A 19,455-nucleotide genomic window follows, 5' to 3' on the forward strand; every position below is an offset into this window, starting at 1 on the left:
CTGTATAAACCCTGTCTTTGCTACTTTAAAATTCTCTTTTCTTTACAGCTTTACTTGATGTAAATGGTATTTCCTCATTGCGGGACAAATATATATTTTTCTCTTATGTTTTTATCTTACATGTGATTCGTGTAAAGTAAATTACTCTCAATGTTTATTCAATTTAAAACATTTATTGAGCAATTAACTGTTTTTAAAAAATGCATTGAACATGTGTTAATTAGTGTCTTGAAATCACCCGTTAATCATAGAAAATAGCACAGTCCCTGTTTTGAATGTTTTTACAAAGATAAACAACAATAATGACAGAGTTTGGTCTCTTTATAAAAACAATCCAGTTAAAAGGTTAAAAAAGGACATTTAAAAGTCTTTCTCCGTCCAAGTGCAAAGAAGTCCTTAATGATTGGCAGAATGTTGAAGTCTCTGGTGGCAAGAGAAGTGGGCGTGGTTTGGCTGCTGTAAACTAGATCCGGTAAATACTGGAGATAGAGTTACGAGTTAAGGCCATATAGATTAAAAATGGTCCAGGTTCTCTTCCTTGTGGACTGCACCTGTGCACGGGGGTGGTCAGTCTGAGTGAAGGTTTTCTGAATCCTGAAGAGCTTCCTCCACACTGTCTTTGTGCCTCAGACCCTCGAGATCAGCGGCGAGCAGCACCTTCAAAACCGAGGGCTAAAACAGACCGTAATCAACAGTTAGCTTTAAAGGGACTATAGGGAGTTTAAAAATGTTGAAATTATGTATTTTCCTCCCCCTACATGTTCCAGCCATGTCCTAATGTGTAGAACGAGCTCAGACCTGGTCACCACAACTGCCTCTAAAATCCTGCACTGTCACTCGAAAAGGTGTCACTTCGGGTCGAATTGCCGTCATGCACGAGCTTAATATAGAAGGCGCAGTTACACATTTGGCCTGAGGTGGCAGTAGTGAGTATAAAATGGCTAACTTGCATCTAGCCCCTTTAATATAGTAAAAATAATTTCAACCATATAATAAAAAGCTGTGTGTTAACCATTATACAGAAGTCTATGGCCCAACATTATCTAATTTCCCTGAACAGTAAGGAGCATTCTGTCCTTAATGTGATAATGTAATAATTCAATGAACTGCTGCCTTCTGTTTTCAAAGATTTTATGGCTCTTAACACAATTCAATAACCGTTAATCGATAACCATTTTTAGAATCCAAGTCAAGTTCTCCACCTTTTACTTTATATCTCATGCCAGCACTCAAATAAAAACAATAATTTAATCGAACTGGCCTCTTCTATAAGAATATTTTTGCTTTATCTTATAAAAGTAATAGTACTTTCAGAATGCAGTATTTCCCATGTTATTGATCAAAAACTAAGCAAATAATCAACTCTAACTCCTGACCCACCATTTGAAAACCACTGCCCACATGTCATCAGTCACATGTCCCAAAAACTAGCAACAAAGGTATTACATATGGGTTAAGTCTTCATATTTCATTACAGGAAAACCCATCTGTCGACAGGACCGCATATATGTTTGAAAATAATCTATTTTCCTCGACATCATGGAGCCGACACAGTATTAAAGGAACAGGCCCCTGTTTTTACATACTGAGATATGTTCTTGCCTGAGCTTAGACGAGTTGATGCGTACATGTCTGGTCGTTGTCCGTGCGCTCAGTCATACAAAAAGACCAAAGATGTAGTCAGCATTTGGCCTCTCCCAGTATATTCCTATGGCTCCAAACAAGGGTGAAGTAGGAAGCAACCAAGCTCTTCCACTGGCACGCACACAGACCAGACGGGTATGTATCATCTCGTCTAAGCTCAGGTAAGAACATATCACAGTATGGAAGAACTGTGTGCCCTCAGTCAATGAAAAAAGACCAAAGATGTTGCTAGCGTTTGGCCTCTCCCAGTATATTCCTATGGCTCCAAACGGGGGTGAAGTAGGAAGTGACCAAGCTCTTCCACTGGCACGCGCACAGACCAGACGGGTATGTATCATCTCATCTAAGCTCAGGTAATCATATTTCAGAATGGAAAAACAGTGGCCTGTTCCTTTAAGAGATTAGCCCAATAGCATCAATGTAGTGCAGTGTGTACCAGTGGGGTCTCGTACCTCTAACCGGGCAAAGACCAGTCGCACCCCCTGTGCTTTGAACTGGCGCAGCAGGTCTGCCAGCTCAGTGACCACCGTGTAGTCGATCACACTGACATGATGACAGTCCAGCACCACCGACCGAGGCGGAGATCCTGAAAAAAATTAGAAATAATACTTAACAATCAAAGTTAAATCTTGAGCTGATAAAGATGGTTGTATAGCATTTTGATTTGACCTTGCTTATTCATTGACTTATTAATTATAATGATAAAAACGTTTTGTAATGCTTTATTAGTTTCTATTATTAGATTCTACTTTGTATTCATCTCATTCCACCCCGCCCAGCTTTGCATTCATGTAGTAACTGATTTGGACTAGTCTAGTCCAACTAACAGGAAATTCCGGAATAAGGTAAATATAGAACAAGATAAAAGCCTCTGCGCCCTCTGTGTTTGATAAGAGATTTATTGGCCAAGATTACGGCAATTCACCCCAGTTATAAAGTTTTATAAGGATGACTAGATTATTTTTCTCTCATTGTTACCTTGCAGAGCCATTGTGTGTATGAAGTGGCTCAGATACTCTGTAGCAGGAAAACTCACTCCACTCCTCAGCTCCAAAACCAAAGTGTCGTGATCAAGGATCTGCAATGAACAGAAAGACCATTGGTTCTGCTATTCAATGACCATTTAAAATCAGAACCAAACCATTTATAAAGAATAGAAGCAGGTAATGCCTGGAACAAAAGGGTTGTTTTGAGCAGATACGTTCGTCCATTGAATTACTCTTGGCAAAACAATATGAAATGCATACAACAACTTTAACAACTCCTTCACTTCTGGGTCACTACTATTAATACATCCAAGACCAGCTTCTTTTAAAGTCTCCATTGGTTTAGTATTTTCTAAGTGGGTAATTAATGCAGTACTTTTCTTATTACAAATATAGTAAGAGGTTAATACAGGGTAAATAAACATATCAAAACCTTTATTTTTGGTCTTGCTGTGTTGTACAACAGCAGGGCTCCAGACATGGCCACACCAGCGATGATGCCGTACTGCACCTCCCAGAAACAGACCAGGAAAGTCACTCCAAAAGGCAACAGGTCCAGCTCTGTATAAACACAAACCAAACAAAGGCATATGATTTTGATTATTGCCTGGTTTCTTGAATTACAGCTGTTAATGGTTGTGACGCCTTTAAGGGGCTGTACCTATTTTGTGAACTCATAATAGAGTGAAATCCATCTTGCATTTAAAATTAGGTAACCAGACACATGAGGTGCATCATGGTGATTAAAAAACAATTAGTGAACATTTAAGTGATGTGTGAGTAACAGTAAAAAACAAGTTTAATACGGGACAGCTTGTAATACTGTGCCTGAGAAAAGTATTGAAAATGATGGAGAAAACCAGCAGTGACAAACTCTAATGCAAACAGAAGCTTACTGTAGATCCTCCACATCTTCTTCACAACGGTGTAGTCAGCCATCGGAGCCACAGCACAGATGATCACAGCAGCTAGAGAGGCCTTTGGGATGTAGCAGAAGGCGGGCATGAGGAAGGCCAAAGAGAGCAGCACTATTGAACCTGGACACAGAGAAAATATATGACCATTTAATAATCATCTCTAACTTTCATATCATTGACAGTGAAAGTAGTGCAGCGCCTGGAGAACTATGTCCAGATCTTGAGCTAGGTTTGTTTGCTATTGTGCATGTATTGTGTTGGGTCAGAAGTAAAAAATCTTCAAGCTGTAAATAATATAACATGTTTCTTTAAAGGGGCATTATGCAACTTTTTATGTGGAATAAAAAAAGTTGATATTTGTGAGTATTTGACCTTGTAGTGACCCAGCGGCTGTATGAGTGGTCAGCATGATACCTTCACTTTTCATCACTGTGGTCTCAAAGACGCTCCAGGATCAATTGTTTTGTAGATTTTCTGGTGAGAGGGTCTGTCAGCCGTGAAAACCTTCCAAACAATTGATCCTGGAGCGTCATAGTCCAACTGTGATGGACTACAAGGTCAAACATTGCACTCTATGGCACTACGGTGTGTCCACTCTCATATCTGCTGCTAACACTCAATGCACCTGCACATATGTAAATGCACTCACACTGTTGTTCTATGCCAAATTATGGTTGTCTTTATCATAGTTTAAATTGTATCTTCATACACATGCCCTTTCAGTCTTATAGTTTCATTTTTTACAGTTATTATTTACATAATAACAATGGCCAATAATTTTCCCACATAAAAAGTTGCATAATGCACCTTTAAGTATACTCATATTGTAAATTAAAAGTTTTCCAAACTAGTTTATGCAGTTAGTCCGTCATCTGTTAGATTTTCATTATGCTGATTAAGAGCCCATATAATGCATGATGATCTCGCACAGGTGCTTGAATTGTAGAAAGAAAAAAAAACATTAATAAACATGTGGCTTTAAGGACCTTCTTCCAATATAAACATATTTCAATAATTAAAGACCCACAACATGGTAACACAGTCAAATGCAGTTTATGTGCAGGAACTTGTTTATTGTATCCAGCACTTCACGGGTCTAAAAGTTGTCTTGTTTATAAAGGACCACAAGAGGGCGACCTTGAGCTACAAATGAGGAAAGCAAAGCACTCACTGGTGATGATGCCTCCTGCTGGTGTACACACACCAGTCTGAGAGTTTACGGCTGTCCTACACAGGAGCAACAATATTATTAAAGAGGGCTAGTCTGGTTTATCATATAGTCATGTCTGTGGTCATACCTGCCAAAGCTGCCTGTCACCGGGTAGGCTGACACAAACGAGCCCATGATGTTGGTGAGACCGATGGCCAAAAGCTCCTGGTTTGCGACTATTCGATAACCATTCTGACTGCCTGAAACAGGATGTGAAAAGTGAATTTAATATAATCTCAGCAAATAACTGGCAATCGAAACTGATGAGCTTAAATCAGCACTAAACTCGGTCCAAACCAGGACTAAACCTGGACTAAATCTGATCTTGATTTTACTTAAGGTATGTAGCCCATGAAATCTTTGCCTAATATTAATAACACATTTCTTTCTCAATATACTAGAGATAAAATTAGCACTAAAGTTGAATCTGGCCACAATCATCCACGGATTCAAGTCTCACCTGCTGTAAATCCCTGCTCTAAATGAATGTGAGCAAAAACCTTACGAAACAAACTGAAATGTTTTGTCAACAACTCACCAAATGCTTTAGCAATTGCAATGCTCTCCAACAACCCCATGAAAGGAATGACAGCAAGTCCACCTCCGAAGTCCTACACAAAAAAACACATAGAAAAAAGACCAGTCACAAGGACAGTCTTTGACCATTAAAATCTGAACACATTCTGTCCTCTTCATCTACCTCTACGATTTCTCCAAACGTGACATTGGTGCCGTTGGCTGTGGTATCGGATGTAGGAGGGGGTTTAAAGGGGGGCAGTCCCTGAGCAGTTTCCCCTGTGATAGTAAAAACGTGGTGACCGAAGGCCTCCCAGGAAAATGACACGACGGTGGCACCCACGACCACCAGCGCATTACGCACTGAGAAAAAAACAAGAGCACAATATACTGTAAAGTTTGACGACGGACAAATCGCAATGGCTGGGTCAGACGTTCACTGCAGTGTGTTTGAAGTCGTAATGTTATTCTTACTACTTAGAGCTTTTACAAATGGGTAGCAATTATGGAAATGCTTATGCACTGACTGGTAGCAACAGCCCAGATGAGTTTTCTGGCCACTCTGGTGAAGGTCGGAGCGTCGTCCGAAGGCAGAGTCATCTTCATCAAAGTGAGAGTGATCAGAAAAGTGAGGCACAGAAGCCCCAGCACCACGTCACCCACTCTGGCCTCCGGGATTTTGGCGAATGTGTAGTAAACCTCCAGGACGAACTCGGTGGGGACGCCATGCAGTCCCAAAATGTTCTGTAAAGGGGAGTCAAATGCATATATATACTGTAATTTAAACATCAATCAGGCAAAACAGTAAGAGCTCTTCTGTTTTCTTAGGTCACAATGTTCTGTCTTAGGTTAGAGGCTGATAGGGCTACAGAAAATACCTAATTGTAATTTTTCTGCACTACGGTTGCACTTAATTAATTGCAAATTTTCACTAAGTCTGAAGTTGATTTATTGTTCTCTGAAAACAACAACAAAACTGCCTCCAGATCTAACCCTGCAGTGTAGAAATGTATGTGATTCTTGTATTAGTTAAGCAGTTCATCTTTCAGTCTTCTCTAAAATGTTACTGCCTCTGAACATGTCTAGGAAAAAGAAAAAAAAATCTCATCACAATACTAGTCAAGAAAACAGCATATTTTTGTAAAATCGTGCAGCGCGATTTCAGTCTCTCCAACTAAATCACGTTTGAGAACAAAATATTGACCTATTGCCTAATAAATCAGAACCATGAAGATGTTCAAGTGCAGGAAATAGGTGACCCAGGCGGCCTAAGGCACCAACTGCTTAGTTTTTTGACCCCATGCACCCGCCATCTATAACATCGCCGATATTCTGACATAACTTTGGAACCAAAAGTGATAGAGACATTTGCGTCTTCTGTGTTGGAAACTAGAGAATTCATTCTTTCAAACGACCTCTCCCTGGCCGTGTAGCATCAAGGTGAAAATGTGCTTCTGTTGTGTGTGCATGTTTCATAAAGCACATGTTCATACTTATTTTTTAATTAATAGATAATCATAATAAAATTTAACAATGATTATCACAATAAAATAAAATAAAACTAGCCTTTCCCACATCCAAAGTGTGTCCAAAAGGATTGGGAAAAAGAAGATTCATAAAAAGGCTTTGTGCATGTAAATAATAATTCAAAAGTTCAATCTTGCCAAGGGCGCTGAACTGGCTATGGCCGGCCCTGTTCAAGTGGTCTTTTCAAGTGTCAAAAAAAATGTAAGTCCCATTGTTTCAAGTTGACAGGACTAATGCTGACGTTGCATCGTGAGAGACCTTTTTACACTCACCTTGACCTGTCCAAAGCCGATTGTTACTGCGGCTGCACACGTGAAGCCTTTTATGACGGGATAGGAAATAAAGTCCAGGAGAAAGCCTGCAGGGGAAAACACACAGTATGCTTGCTTATCAAAAATCTGTTTCTAAGTAATTCAAAAAGGAAAACTGATTGAAGTATTTATTATCACAACACAGAGTAAACCTTGTGTCTGGTTAAAGACGGTTATGTGGTTCAGTTGCATCAGTGGGTCCACATGAACTTTGCGACCCCTCACCTAATCTGAGGAGGCCCATGGTCGCCTGGATGATTCCACACAGCAGGCTGAGCAGGACGGCTCTGTGGGGCTCTCCTCCCACCACAGAGAAACACAGGAGGGACATGATCGCCGTTGGGCCCAGGGTCACGTCTTTAGAGGTCCCCAGAAACATGTAGATGAAGCCCCCCATGAAGGCGGAGTACAGGCCGAACTGTAGGTGTAAAAGACAATGCAGTTTTGCAGGAATCTGGCGATGGGTTGAAAATCTACTTATTGGCTTGGATATTCAGCTAATTTATGCAGTCAGATAAGTGTTTTACAGTAAAACACACTTAAAAAGTCACGAACAATATTGAGTATGATGTCATAACGTAGCAACAGCATGACAGTTAGCATTCCCTCACGGCAACAGCAGCAAATTGAGTGGCAAGTTTGAGGTTTCATTTCTTTTAAGATTTAAAAAGTATATAACCTCTATGAAAACTGTAGTAAATGGTGCTAATAATGAAAACTATCCAATGAGATGCTTGCACTGAAATCAGTGTTATAATAAAAAGATCAGGGATAAAACTGGACTAAATCTCCAAACATGGAAACAAATATAGAATATCCAGTGATTGCGACACTATTAGTCAGGAGGTTTTCTTACAACATCAGGGGTTGACATTGACTTTCCCTCCTTACTTGTGTTAATCATCACCAAAACAAATGAACACACTAATATATCAACAATAACATTTCAATAACATTGATAATTAAAGATAAATCTTGCATAAATTAGCCACACTCTTGGAACCGCCACCTTAACGTGGTGGAGGGGTTTGAGCGCCCCAATGATCCTGGGAGCTATGTTGTCGGGGGCTTCGTGCCCCTGGTAGGGTCTCCTATGGCAAACAGGTCCTAGGTAACGGGTCAGACAAAGAGCGGTTGAGAAGCCCCTCATGAGAGACCAATAGGCCTGGTTTTAACCATGAGGCCGCCCTTCTGTGGACTCACCACCTGCAGGAGGAGCCATAAGGGGCTGGTGCAATGTATGGAAAAAAATGTATGGATGGATAAATCAGCCAAAAGAGGAATCTATCAGTGATTCTGCTAGTTAGCCATTGTTAACGTGAACCCCTGCTTACTATACTGTAATTACTGCAGTATTACTGTTGTTCTGTGCTGACCTGCACAGGGAGGCCAGCCACGTCGGCGTAGGCCAGAGCCTGAGGGACAACTGTCATCCCCACAGTGAGCCCTGCCAGGACATCCATCTGAAGCCATCTGAGGTTGTAGTTTGGGAGCCAGGACAGAATGGGCAGCCATGACTTCACTGTGCTAAAGGAGCAGCAACGCGGGGCAGACGCTGAACCCAGTAAAGGCTCCATTACACCGGCTCTAACAAGAGGAGATAATGATTTACATAATCAAATAAACATGCAGCAAGAGGAAAGATCTAGAGCATACTCACCAAAGTTCAACTCAAATGTTCTTCTTTAACAGTAAATGGTTCCTCCACCCAACAGCATTTCCCACAAATTAATTCAATGATGTCCACTAACATGTTACACACATTTTTTCCAAACATCTGAAGTGGGGTAGATGGGATATTAAGAGCTCCATGTTGTGCTACCTTTAGAGAGAGAGATCACAAAAGGCAGTGCAAACATAAAATGTCACTCGAAGAGAAATTACATGCGAAGTCACAATACATACAACAAAAAGTTACTTTTCTGGTTTGACATCAGATGATCAGTTCCTGTCCAAAGGAAAACCAGTTTATCTGTGTAATTTCCCGCAATGAAGATACATGCATGAGGCTTTAGAAACTGTAACCTTCTACCACCAACAGCACCACCATGATTGTGTGTGTGTGTCTAAAACGAAGCCAGAAGATCTCCAGTGTGATTCAATGCCTTCCTTATCTAAAATAAAACCAAACTAACAACCCTGTCAACAGAAGTTTATCAAATTAAAATAAACCGCGGATGAACTTTTAATTTACCTCGTCCGGTGTCTTTAGATCTGCAATACTCAGAGATTCAGCAGTGATTTTTGGATGTTTTATTCAAGTTCCCCTTACAGAAGCCCATCTGTCAAAACCCACATCCGAAACAGTCGGCTGCTGGCTCGTCACGTGGTATCTGTCATATGACTGAGAGTGGGCGGGGTTAGCCATGTTTCCGGAAGCAGGACACGCTTCAACTTCGGGACTTCTTTTGTTACACTTATAACTTTAGTTTTAGTTTTAATTTCGAGGGCATTTCCACTACAGAATAAATGCTACTTTGACATGATAATGTATCCAGTGTGAATCGAGAAAAAGCCTCGCTCATACCATGCTTCTTCAGCTACTTTCCCTCACTCTGCTTTTACCCCGCACAGCTCAAACCAAGAGGAGAAACGTGCTTCTGATTATTGGTGCGTGGACAACATCATTATGCTATAATGTTACATAAACCTTTTGGTTCTGCTCAGTGACTTTACTGAGGCCTTGTGTTATGCCACCAGCTCAATAAAATCAGTAAGATTTGGGCAGTGGTACAATTTACTGTTTTGTCTGGATAGAATTTATAGTTTTTTTTCCCCCATACACATTTACTGACTTTATGTTCCCTGCATCTTTTTAATACCTCCTTAATTAACAGCTGAGTGTTTATGTAGGAAAAAATACATATTGTTGTCTGACTCTTGTCTAATCATAAGACACTGAAGCTGAACATGTCTGTGTATAGTTAAAATCCTGAATGTCTAGTTAGAACTCTAGCCACAGCTGCTAGACATCAGCTTGTTGTTTGTCTTTCAGCCGATGACGCTGGTTTTGAGACAGAGGTGTACAATAACTCAGTGGTGCACACTCCAAACCTCCGCTCTTTGGCCAAACGCAGCCTGCTCTTCAACAACGCCTTCACGTCTGTCAGCAGCTGCTCGCCCAGCCGCTCCACCATCCTCACTGGCCTCCCTCAGGTACCCCTCAACAACGACCTCACTGATTATACTTTATCTTGACATGAGTATTGAATCTGCTTTGACATCTGCCAATACTTGCAGGGCATTATATAGAAAACAGTGCTCATAAATCAACTAAATCAACATTTCAACTTGATTAATATAGCTTTATAACAGACAAATAAACAAGCAAACCGGATGTACAAGACAACACCCTTTTGACCCTCTCATTGTTATACTTTACTTTGTTATTTTGAGGTGTGATTTGTTTTTAGCACCAGAATGGCATGTATGGCCTTCACCAGGGCGTCCATCATTTCAACTCATTCGATGGCGTGCAAAGTCTGCCCCTGCTTCTCAGTGAAGCCAACATACATACAGGTCAGTGACTCAGACTCATGATCTTTCTTGAGAAAATAGTAATGGCTCAGGGTTTGTTGTGGATATATGAACAATTATTTTTTAGGTTCAGTATTTGCTCTTGTGGTTCCAATTTATTGCAGTTATATTAAATATATGAAGCACTTACTTTAAGGCTTCAGGTGGAATAAAATGATCTTCAATAGGACTTAATTTCATCTTTCTTTTTGGGGAACTCATTCCCTTTGCTCTCAATACTTGTGAGTAAACAATCTGGAAAATATTTTGAATGATCCGCCATAGATTTGAGATGATACAATTACGCTGTAGTTTGTAATGTGTCTGTTCCAGTAATTGTTTAACCTCTTCCCGAGCCCATTTTCTTCAGTTTGGCTTTCCTCTAAAAGCTTCTCGGCTGTAGAGCAACAGTGTAATGCCTCATTTGAAAGCTAAGGCCTACAAAAGTGATTCTAATTTTTTGTCACATGTTTTAAGTGTTTTTTTGTTGCTCATTTGTCACTTTTTGGTTGGGTTTTTGCCACGATTTTGTTGCTCTTTTATTTAGCTACTGTTGCTTTTCCGGCACATTTTTGTTCCTCTTTCGTCGCCTTCTTATAGCTGTTTTGTCGCTTTTTTTTGTCGTATCCTCCTTGTGTTTTCATCCTTGTTTTGTAGACACTTTTTTCAAGAAGCTTTTAGATTTAAGCAAAGCCAAACTGGAGAAAACATCCTTGGTTCAGGCGAGGGTTAAGAGGGTTAAGAGGTTACTGTAACCACAATCCATCACACTAGTCCTAAAGCGTTCCTGTTGCAGCTGATTTACAACTTGAATAGTTCTGTAGCTTCTATTGCAACATTTCTGCTGTAACATATCATACTTCGAAATGTGTTATCATGACAGACCTAATAATGAACCCTTACTGGTCGCCCCATTTGCACAGGGATAATCGGCAAGAAACACGTGGGACCAGGGTCTGTGTACCCCTTCGATTTCGCCTACACGGAGGAGAACAACTCAGTGCTTCAGGTCGGGAGAAACATCACTCGTATTAAACTCTTGGTGCGAAAGTTTTTCCAGACTCATAAAGAGGAAGAACAAAACGGGAACAATGACAGAACTGCCGAGGACCCCGAAAGGCCCTTTTTCCTCTATGTTGCTTTTCACGACACGCACAGATGTGGGCACTCGCAGCCTCAGTACGGAGCGTTCTGCGAGAAGTTTGGAAATGGGGAGAAGGGAATGGGCAGGATACCAGATTGGACGCCGCAGCACTACACACCGGAGCAAGTCAAGGCAAGTAACGTGAATGGACCAGAGGTGACATATTGACCACCCACGTAATGCGCAGCAAAATTGTAAAGGCTGTACTTTAGATAGAGCAGAGAACAAAGTATCCTTTTTTTTTTATATGAACCTACTGTCATTTAAAACCTTTCTCACACAGTTTCTGGGCTACATATTAGTTGACTTAATATTACAGTGTTCTCTCAAATGTTTTTAAAGGAATAGGCTACCGTTTTTACATACTGAGATATGTTCTTACTTCACTTTAGTCGAGTTAATATATCCCCGTCTGGTCTTTGTCCGTGCGCTCTGCCAGGCAAACGGAGCACATACGCAGCCTCTCCCACATGTCATATAGCTCCAAAAAAGCTCACGATAGAAGCTACCAAGCTCTTCCACGTGTTCCCTATTTAAATAAAGTTACGTGAAGTGTTTTCATGCGAAGTATATTTACACAGAAATGTAGCATGTCGATTTTATAAGCAGATAAAAAGCAGTAGCAGTAACTCCTAAAGGTTATTGACGGAAGTGAGCGGGGGAAGTCTTTAGGAGTTACTGCGCGGACGTTTTGCTCCTCGTATCATTACGCCTCACAATATAGTCCCCCTTTTTATCTGCTTATAAAATCGACGTGCTACATTTCTGTGTAAATATACTTCGCATGAAAACACTTCACGTAACTTTATTTAAATAGGGAACACGTGGAAGAGCTTGGTAGCTTCTATCGTGAGCTTTTTTGGAGCTATGTGACATGTGGGAGAGGCTGCGTATGTGCTCCGTTTGCCTGGCAGAGCGCACGGACAAAGACCAGACGGGGATATATTAACTCGACTAAAGTGAGGTAAGAACATATCTCAGTATGTAAAAACGGTGGCCTATTCCTTTAACATGTGCACTGTGAACTGAATCCAGTTCTTACAACAAGTCAGAATAATTACAATGAAATGTTTTTCCAAAATCATTCAACCTTACTATCGCCAATCTCTTGCATGCACCTTATCGTCTTTTCCTTTTACATGCTGCTAAATATGTTCAAGCCACGATAAATATACACTTTGTAGACCATAGTGTTATATAATTACGCCATCAGTCTTTCAGTAGGTTATATTGTCTTAGTTCTTTTAGTTCTCTATTTTTACAGTTCAAAATAAGGGCGTTAATTTATTTATTTCATTTCACAGGTTCCTCCTTTTGTTCCAGACACGCCGGCGGCTCGAGCAGACTTAGCTGCACAGTACACTACAGTGAGTCGACTTGACCAGGGTATGCAATCTTCAAATGCACAATTAGATTTGATAAGAGAAGAAAAACATGCAACTAATCAAAATATGCTCCATGTGGCTTTAATTTCCCTGTAGGCATTGGTCTGGTTCTCCAGGAGCTCAGAGAAGCCGGTTATGAGAACGACACTCTGGTCCTATACAGTTCGGATAATGGCATCCCGTTCCCAAATGGGAGGACAAACCTGTATCGGTCCGGGACGGCAGAGCCCATGCTGGTGTCATCTCCAGAGCACAAGGAGCGATGGGGGCAGACGAGTGAGGCCTACGTCAGCCTGCTCGGTAAGAGGAACCAGAAGAGAAAGATAAACAGGTTTTTATTGGTATTATAGAGTATTGTATTTTACAAAATTCTAAGCTGAGTGTTCAAAGGAAATATCTGCATATATTGTAAACAACATCTCAGCCTGTAAATTTGTCGGTTCGTTTGATAGATCGATGATATGTTAGTTGTTTGCAAACTCTAAGCTGTCATGTACATGGTGAAATTATGTATAACTTCTCAGTTTGTGCAAGTTTCACTTTCAAAGTAACATGTATCTCTCAAAATGTTTATTTGCAGATATTACTCCCACTATTCTGGACTGGCTTTCTGTCCCGTACCCGTCCTATAGCCTGCCCAGTAGCTCTGCACTGGTACACCTCACAGGGCGCTCGCTACTTCCTGCTCTGGTCAGAGAGCCTGGCAACTGGGACACTGTGTTCGCCAGCCAGTCCCTACATGAGGTTTGTTATTAATTAATTAAGTTTAATAGCTCCTCAAAATCACACAGTGCTCATATTCAATCTAATTTTCTCTTTCAGGTGACGATGTTCTATCCAATGCGCTCTGTCCATCAGGGGAACTATCACCTTCTTCACAACCACCACTATCGCATGCCTTTTCCCATTGACCAGGACTTCTACGTGTCCCCCACCTTTCAGGACATCCTAAATCGGACCATGGTTGGAGCGCCCACCCACTGGTTCAAAACCTTACAGCAGTATTACTACAGGGAGCGCTGGGAGCTGTATGACACCAGGTCTGTCCCAATGTCTGTACAATACCTCTTCTGAGCAGATCAAACCCAAACTGGGGGTGAATGTCTAGTTAACGTGCTATCTATATAGTGGGCCAGTACAATAGTGTAAATTATTTAATCATAAATCAGTAAAATTAAGAGGCAGAGCCTTGTTAAATTGGAATTGCAGTGTGAATTGCAGTGTCTCTGTGACTCAGACTGGTTCCACGGTGCTCTTCATGTCATCCTCTTTGTCTGTCTCTTAATTCCTTCCGTCTATACACCTGCTTCTAATACAGACTGAAAAAGCCAAGATCTCTTTGATATCTTTTACAAAACCAATAAAAGAAGACGTGCTTGTTGCAGGTTGGACCCTCTGGAGATAAGGAACTTGGCGTCTGATGCTGCACACGGGGCTGTGCTGCAGAGCCTGAGGCAGATGCTGATGAAGTGGCAGTGGGCGACAGGGGACCCCTGGGTCTGTGGACCAGACTATGTCCTGGAAGAGAAGCTCGAGCCGCACTGCAGGCCACTCCACAATGGCCTTTAATGGACCATAATGTACCATATTATAATCAATGTGACGTCTATACACATATTATTTTTTATGGGACAGATTGAAGTTTGATAGCTTTACCTAAGTGCGCTCTTTGTTGGTTGAATAAACAGTGATTTCATCTTTTCATTGTACAAATCAATCTTTGTACATTTTAGTATTTTCCAGCCTCTTGTTTATACCCATTAACCTTTTAATAGTAGAAAAACAACATCTGAAAAAGACAAACAAATATAAGAGCCATTTTGTGTCTAATTGTTTTTTTAACTAACGCATGTCCCAATTGAACTGATGATGCATGACCTCAGGGGTCTGTACATCAATGAGGGATAAGGCTTGTTTGAAGAAAAACAACTGTTATTCCTCACTGACAGACTTTAAAGTGAGACGTAAATTGGCTTAATGTGGAGTAATCATAAATCTGTAATAATCAGATCATCTTTTTTTCCCCAATCTTCACAGACTCATTTTTCTAATAGTTCCATGTTGAACCATAAAATAGTAATAAAATAAATAAGGGCATGCAAAATAAAATGAATTAGGAAAAATGTTTGCTATTTATTTATTACTACCGTTGATACATTGTACCTGCCAAATTTAGTACAATGTAATGTGCTGTAACAATCTGTAGTAACTTGTACTTATGGCTTCTGTAGTTTGGAGGTACATAATGTAATATGTATGTACTACAAAGGTACAAATTATTATAAATGGTTACAAAGCAGATTACATTTTACTCAATTTAGTTTGGTACAATGTATCAATTAGTGTAAAATAAAGTGTAACCCACAATATAGAGAAATGAGGTCTGGAAACTTCTACAAGGTAATAAGGAAATGAGTAAATAAAAAAATATATCAATGAAATACAATGACTGCTGTATCATAAAGGATAATATAAAGACTATAAAGTACCCTGTAAACATAGTAGGCTACTCTTAATGGGCTTAAATGTCATCAAATGTTAACACTCGCATCTCGGGCCGCAGCGTTAATCCATTTCACTTTTACCTCATTGCACGTCAGAGGCTTTGACGTTTCTATATGTCTCCCCCCCCCCTCTGGTCTCTTTTCCTCTCGCCGATCATCATCCGCCCACCTCCCTTTTGATTTGACGAACGTCCAGGGTCACAATAGTGTGCGTGGCGTTCAACAGACTATATAAGCCGCACAAAGTTTTCCCAAGCCTCCAGCAAACCCTCAAAGTGCACCTGAGAGCGGAGCAGAAAGGGAAACTGTGCGTCTCCAAGAAGTGTCCAAACAGAGCAATGGATCGATCCATGCGGCTTGCGGTGGTGTGCGTGTGCGTGTCCCTCCTCATCTCCGTCCAGTCCGTGGAAGCGTGGTACAAGCAGTCTACCGGACCCAGCTACTACTCGGTGGGGCGCGCCTCTGGGCTGCTCTCCGGGATCAGGAGGTCACCTTACGTCCGAAGGGCCGAATCCGAGGAGCTCGTAGAGGGCGACGAGACAGTGGGAAACACTGTTATCCCTGAAACCAACAGACAGATCTCCATCCTAAAGAGCATGGTGAGTCACGGTCCAGGCTTACTATAAGTAGCCTACAACTGGTCAATAGTTCTTTGTGCGTTTTTCTCAACGTGAATGGTTGGCGCGCGTAAAAGTTGCGTAAACGTGCGTAAATGATGATTGTGGCAGTGATTTAGTCTGTGCGAATGTTTGTGAAACTGTGCCACATGTTGAACACACGGATTGTGTTCAACATTTAACCGGAGCAGCGCAAATAGTTTATACATTTATTTTGCTTATTTGCACCAACATATAAAAAGTAACACCATTAGGCTATGTTACATCTTCTTTATGGACTATGCAGTACATTCCTGTATCCTAGAATATATAAAAAACCAGAAGTGTAGCCTCTTGTTCATGTTGTGTTTTTCTCGACAGGCCATTTGTGTAAAAGACATCTCCCCGAACCTGAAGAGCTGTGAGCTGCTGCGGGACGGCACGGGCACGTTCCAGTGCAAAGCGGACGTGTTCCTGACGCTGGACTCTCTGGACTGCCTGTCCGCCTGAGTCTCTCAGACCCGCGCAGACACTCGGAAAATGGGGTTCATACGGCGGGAAGTGATCACTGATGGACCAGAGCAGACTCTGAATGTCTCATTTGAAACACCATAAAGTCCCCTTTGGTTTGGTTGTTAACTCTATTTAGAAAAGACCACAAGGCATTTGAGATGAGCATTGTTCCAGATTTATTTGTATTTTTGTTTGTCTGACATGTTGTTCCTGTTCTGTCACTGTCTATTAAATGTCCAGGTCTACTGCAGAGCAGATGATGTTTATTTATTTTATTTATTAAAACGAACAATTACCCATAACTTGTCTTTTGTTCATTTATGACAATAAGTGAAATGTAACAGAGATGAATAATGACAGCAGTAGCCAACAATACACTCAGAGACCATTATACAAGAAACACTGAATACACGCAAACCTTAAGGCACTCAGGAGAATCCCCTCCTTTTATTTTAAGATTAGTCTGTAACGTTCATGTGTTTTTGTTCTATGAAGAAACCCTGATCCAACTGTCAGTCTGTCAGGGGGGCCATGAGATCCCGCTCAGCAAAACAACTCACATAGAGACCGTCCTTAGGAGCAATAACAGAATGATTGTGCTGTATATATTGAAGCAATAACTCCAAAAGGTGTCTCGCACATTTGCATCTGAGATCTTCAAGTGTTAGATAGTTATTTCTGTGTCTTCCGCGTCTCCTCACGGCAATAACTGTCCCCCTCCTTCACCGTTTGACTCAGGGGAGTTTGAGGGCGAGGAGAGAGCAAACATGAATGTGGTGCTTTTAAAGCGATGATCGGTTCATTAGGAGGAGCAGGTGACGCAGGAGCGCAGGGCTGACACAGTGATGGATGAGAGGAACACACAGCACTGCTGTATGCATGACCGGGCGCCACGCGGAGGAGCAGGACACGCCGTAAATCCGAACTTCCTCTGAGTCCTGCCCACGCGAATGAGGGAGGACAACAAGAGATAAATTTGACACAAACAATTGCAATCAACAATAATGACAAATTAAATGCCCTTTCCGAGGTTTAGGCCCAACTCTTAAGATGCAGTTTGTAGCTGCATCTCAATAAATAACAATACACAAGAAAAGTGAAAAACTATTGATAAATGCCCCACTCAAAAATAGCATGCGTTTCGTGTGTATCATAGTTGTAAATGTCCTGACTGTGGCAATGAGAAAACTATCTCGTTCATAAGCTGTTAAATTTAAGCCACAGTGGATCTTTAAAACTTTTAAAAAACTGTTATTGATAAATGTTCTTGAAATTAAACAACTAAATTCTGACGTTTATCAGTCTCATTGTAGTTTACTTTTTCTTCATAAAGTTCTGTCTTATCTTCATTGTGTTCCTCATGACTCTGAAGTTCAAGTAGCGGGATGTGCCACACGTCCCAAACTGACACAGTCTATCTGTGCATAGTTTTAGTTGTTCATTTGCAGAAGTTATAGGAGGGACACTGCCTCCAGGTTCTCCTTGATGATGGTGTCCATGACGACCTGGAACACCACCTGGATGTTGGAGGTGTCCGTTGCCGTGGTGAAGTGATGGTAGATGAGTTTGTCAGGAGTTTTGTTGAAAGAGACGAACATGGCAGCGATGAACCGAGCGGCAGCGTCCACGTCACAGTCCGCACCTGTAAAGAAGAGACTTGTTTAACAATACATTATTATTGACAAATGTCTCTCATGCTCAAATTATGGCAGCAGAATTTTGGAAAAATATCTATTTGCTTCTATTTATTTCTGAGAAGTTTTACAATTTCTGCTTTTCGGTTCAGTTCAAAGTACACATTCAAATTTCAATAGATCCAATAGCATTATCATTTGAGAGAATACCATATTAATGGTTGTAGTTATAGTAAACTATTCATATATCACTATAAGTGAAGCTCCAACAAGGACTGGACTTTCTTCCACACTCTTGGCCCTGTCTGAGAGACTCCCATCAGCCCTGGGTCTATCTAAAGCCTGTCTGTCCTTCTGTGGTTCTCCTCGAGATCTCTCTCACGAGGACACCCCTGAGGCTCGTCACCATCTGCTGCTGACGCTTATTTGGACATTACTTCTGTTGGACACTACATTTGCTTGAACTCCACATTATATTGGTTTTGTGTCATTGTCTTAATGTTTGTGCGGTCCTATGAGGCAACTCCTGTTGTGATATTGGGCTGTATAAAACCCGAAACAAAACCAAAAAACCAAATTGATTGATTATCAATCAATCAATCAATCAATCAATCAATCAATCAATCAATCAATCAATCAATCAATCAATCAATCAATCAATCAATCAATCAACACACACTGCCACTGTGTGTTAGTTTGAAAAAATATGAGGGCATGAAATTAAGAAAATTAAAAAATATATCCAGATTCTTTATTTATTTTTATCTACATCATCGCACATCACGGGTCGTTCATTAAATCCCTGGTGAAACCTTATTTGTGAAATAGGAAGCGACTAAAGTTTAAACCGTTAGTTGGTCCAAACCCATTCCTAACTTTTCTAATGCATTTCTAACATTCACATTCTTCACTAGGATGAGGACAACGATGATGTCTTTGTTCACAAATTCCTACTTTTACAGTCTATTGAAGGAAAACAATTTAAACTTTAATTCCACTGCATTTTACACCTTTACGCCCGGGGACTTCAGCGGAAATGAGCTCTGTAGCTG

At 40.9% G+C, this 19,455-nt stretch overlaps 4 protein-coding genes across 5 annotated transcripts in view; 2 read left to right on the forward strand and 2 right to left on the reverse strand.

The window, feature by feature from the left end:
• Positions 1-567: 567 nt before the first annotated feature.
• Positions 568-9,436, reverse strand: slc26a11 (solute carrier family 26 member 11; the record flags this gene model as incomplete). The annotated part of the gene is made up of 15 exons (XM_079554235.1): positions 9,306-9,436; positions 8,772-8,933; positions 8,488-8,696; positions 7,337-7,529; positions 7,073-7,158; positions 5,801-6,017; positions 5,458-5,636; positions 5,296-5,368; positions 4,846-4,957; positions 4,719-4,774; positions 3,527-3,667; positions 3,064-3,191; positions 2,623-2,722; positions 2,097-2,230; positions 568-672 (listed from the first exon to the last, which is right to left on the reverse strand). The coding sequence occupies exons 3-15, from the start codon at positions 8,686-8,688 to the stop codon at positions 568-570; spliced, it is 1,725 nt and encodes a 574-aa protein (XP_079410361.1). The 5' UTR covers positions 8,689-8,696; positions 8,772-8,933; positions 9,306-9,436.
• Positions 9,437-9,583: 147 nt separating this feature from the next.
• Positions 9,584-14,839, forward strand: sgsh (N-sulfoglucosamine sulfohydrolase (sulfamidase)). Its single transcript, XM_079554233.1, has 9 exons — positions 9,584-9,721; positions 10,107-10,267; positions 10,525-10,630; positions 11,551-11,903; positions 13,076-13,157; positions 13,253-13,456; positions 13,737-13,900; positions 13,979-14,196; positions 14,542-14,839. Exons 1-9 carry the CDS (start codon positions 9,640-9,642, stop codon positions 14,723-14,725), a joined length of 1,554 nt encoding a protein of 517 aa, XP_079410359.1. The 5' UTR covers positions 9,584-9,639; the 3' UTR covers positions 14,726-14,839.
• A 973-nt stretch (positions 14,840-15,812) lies between these two features.
• Positions 15,813-16,988, forward strand: npb (neuropeptide B). The gene is made up of 2 exons (XM_079553186.1): positions 15,813-16,259; positions 16,638-16,988. Exons 1-2 carry the CDS (start codon positions 15,999-16,001, stop codon positions 16,764-16,766), a joined length of 390 nt encoding a protein of 129 aa, XP_079409312.1. The 5' UTR covers positions 15,813-15,998; the 3' UTR covers positions 16,767-16,988.
• Positions 16,989-17,225: 237 nt separating this feature from the next.
• The window catches only part of gnav1 (guanine nucleotide binding protein (G protein) alpha v1), a 28,662-nt gene continuing 26,432 nt past the window's right edge, over positions 17,226-19,455 (reverse strand). The window contains exons 9-10 of one of the 2 annotated variants that reach the window (XR_013792693.1): positions 18,088-18,411; positions 17,226-17,973 (exon numbers count right to left, since the gene is read on the reverse strand). Coding sequence is in view for 1 of the 2 variants with exons in the window: in XM_079553185.1 (XP_079409311.1) it covers positions 18,221-18,411 (191 nt within the window). In the remaining variant the exon portion in view is untranslated. Of the gene's footprint in view, positions 17,974-18,023; positions 18,412-19,455 lie in introns of those variants that run through there. The other variant, XM_079553185.1, reaches the window with a different exon arrangement.

This window comes from Gobius niger, assembly GCF_951799975.1.
Source record: "Gobius niger genome assembly, chromosome: 3".
Taxonomy (NCBI): Eukaryota; Metazoa; Chordata; class Actinopteri; order Gobiiformes; family Gobiidae; genus Gobius; species Gobius niger.

Coding starts and splice junctions, on each gene's coding strand:
- sgsh (XM_079554233.1), top strand. CDS start 9,640: ATGCTTCTTCAGCTACTTTCCCTCACTCTGCTTTTACCCCGCACAGCT. Junction 13,158..13,252: donor AGTGAGTCGACTTGACCAGG/GTATGCAATCTT, acceptor ATTTCCCTGTAG/GCATTGGTCTGGTTCTCCAG. Junction 13,457..13,736: donor GGCCTACGTCAGCCTGCTCG/GTAAGAGGAACC, acceptor GTTTATTTGCAG/ATATTACTCCCACTATTCTG.
- npb (XM_079553186.1), top strand. CDS start 15,999: ATGGATCGATCCATGCGGCTTGCGGTGGTGTGCGTGTGCGTGTCCCTC. Junction 16,260..16,637: donor TCTCCATCCTAAAGAGCATG/GTGAGTCACGGT, acceptor TTTTCTCGACAG/GCCATTTGTGTAAAAGACAT.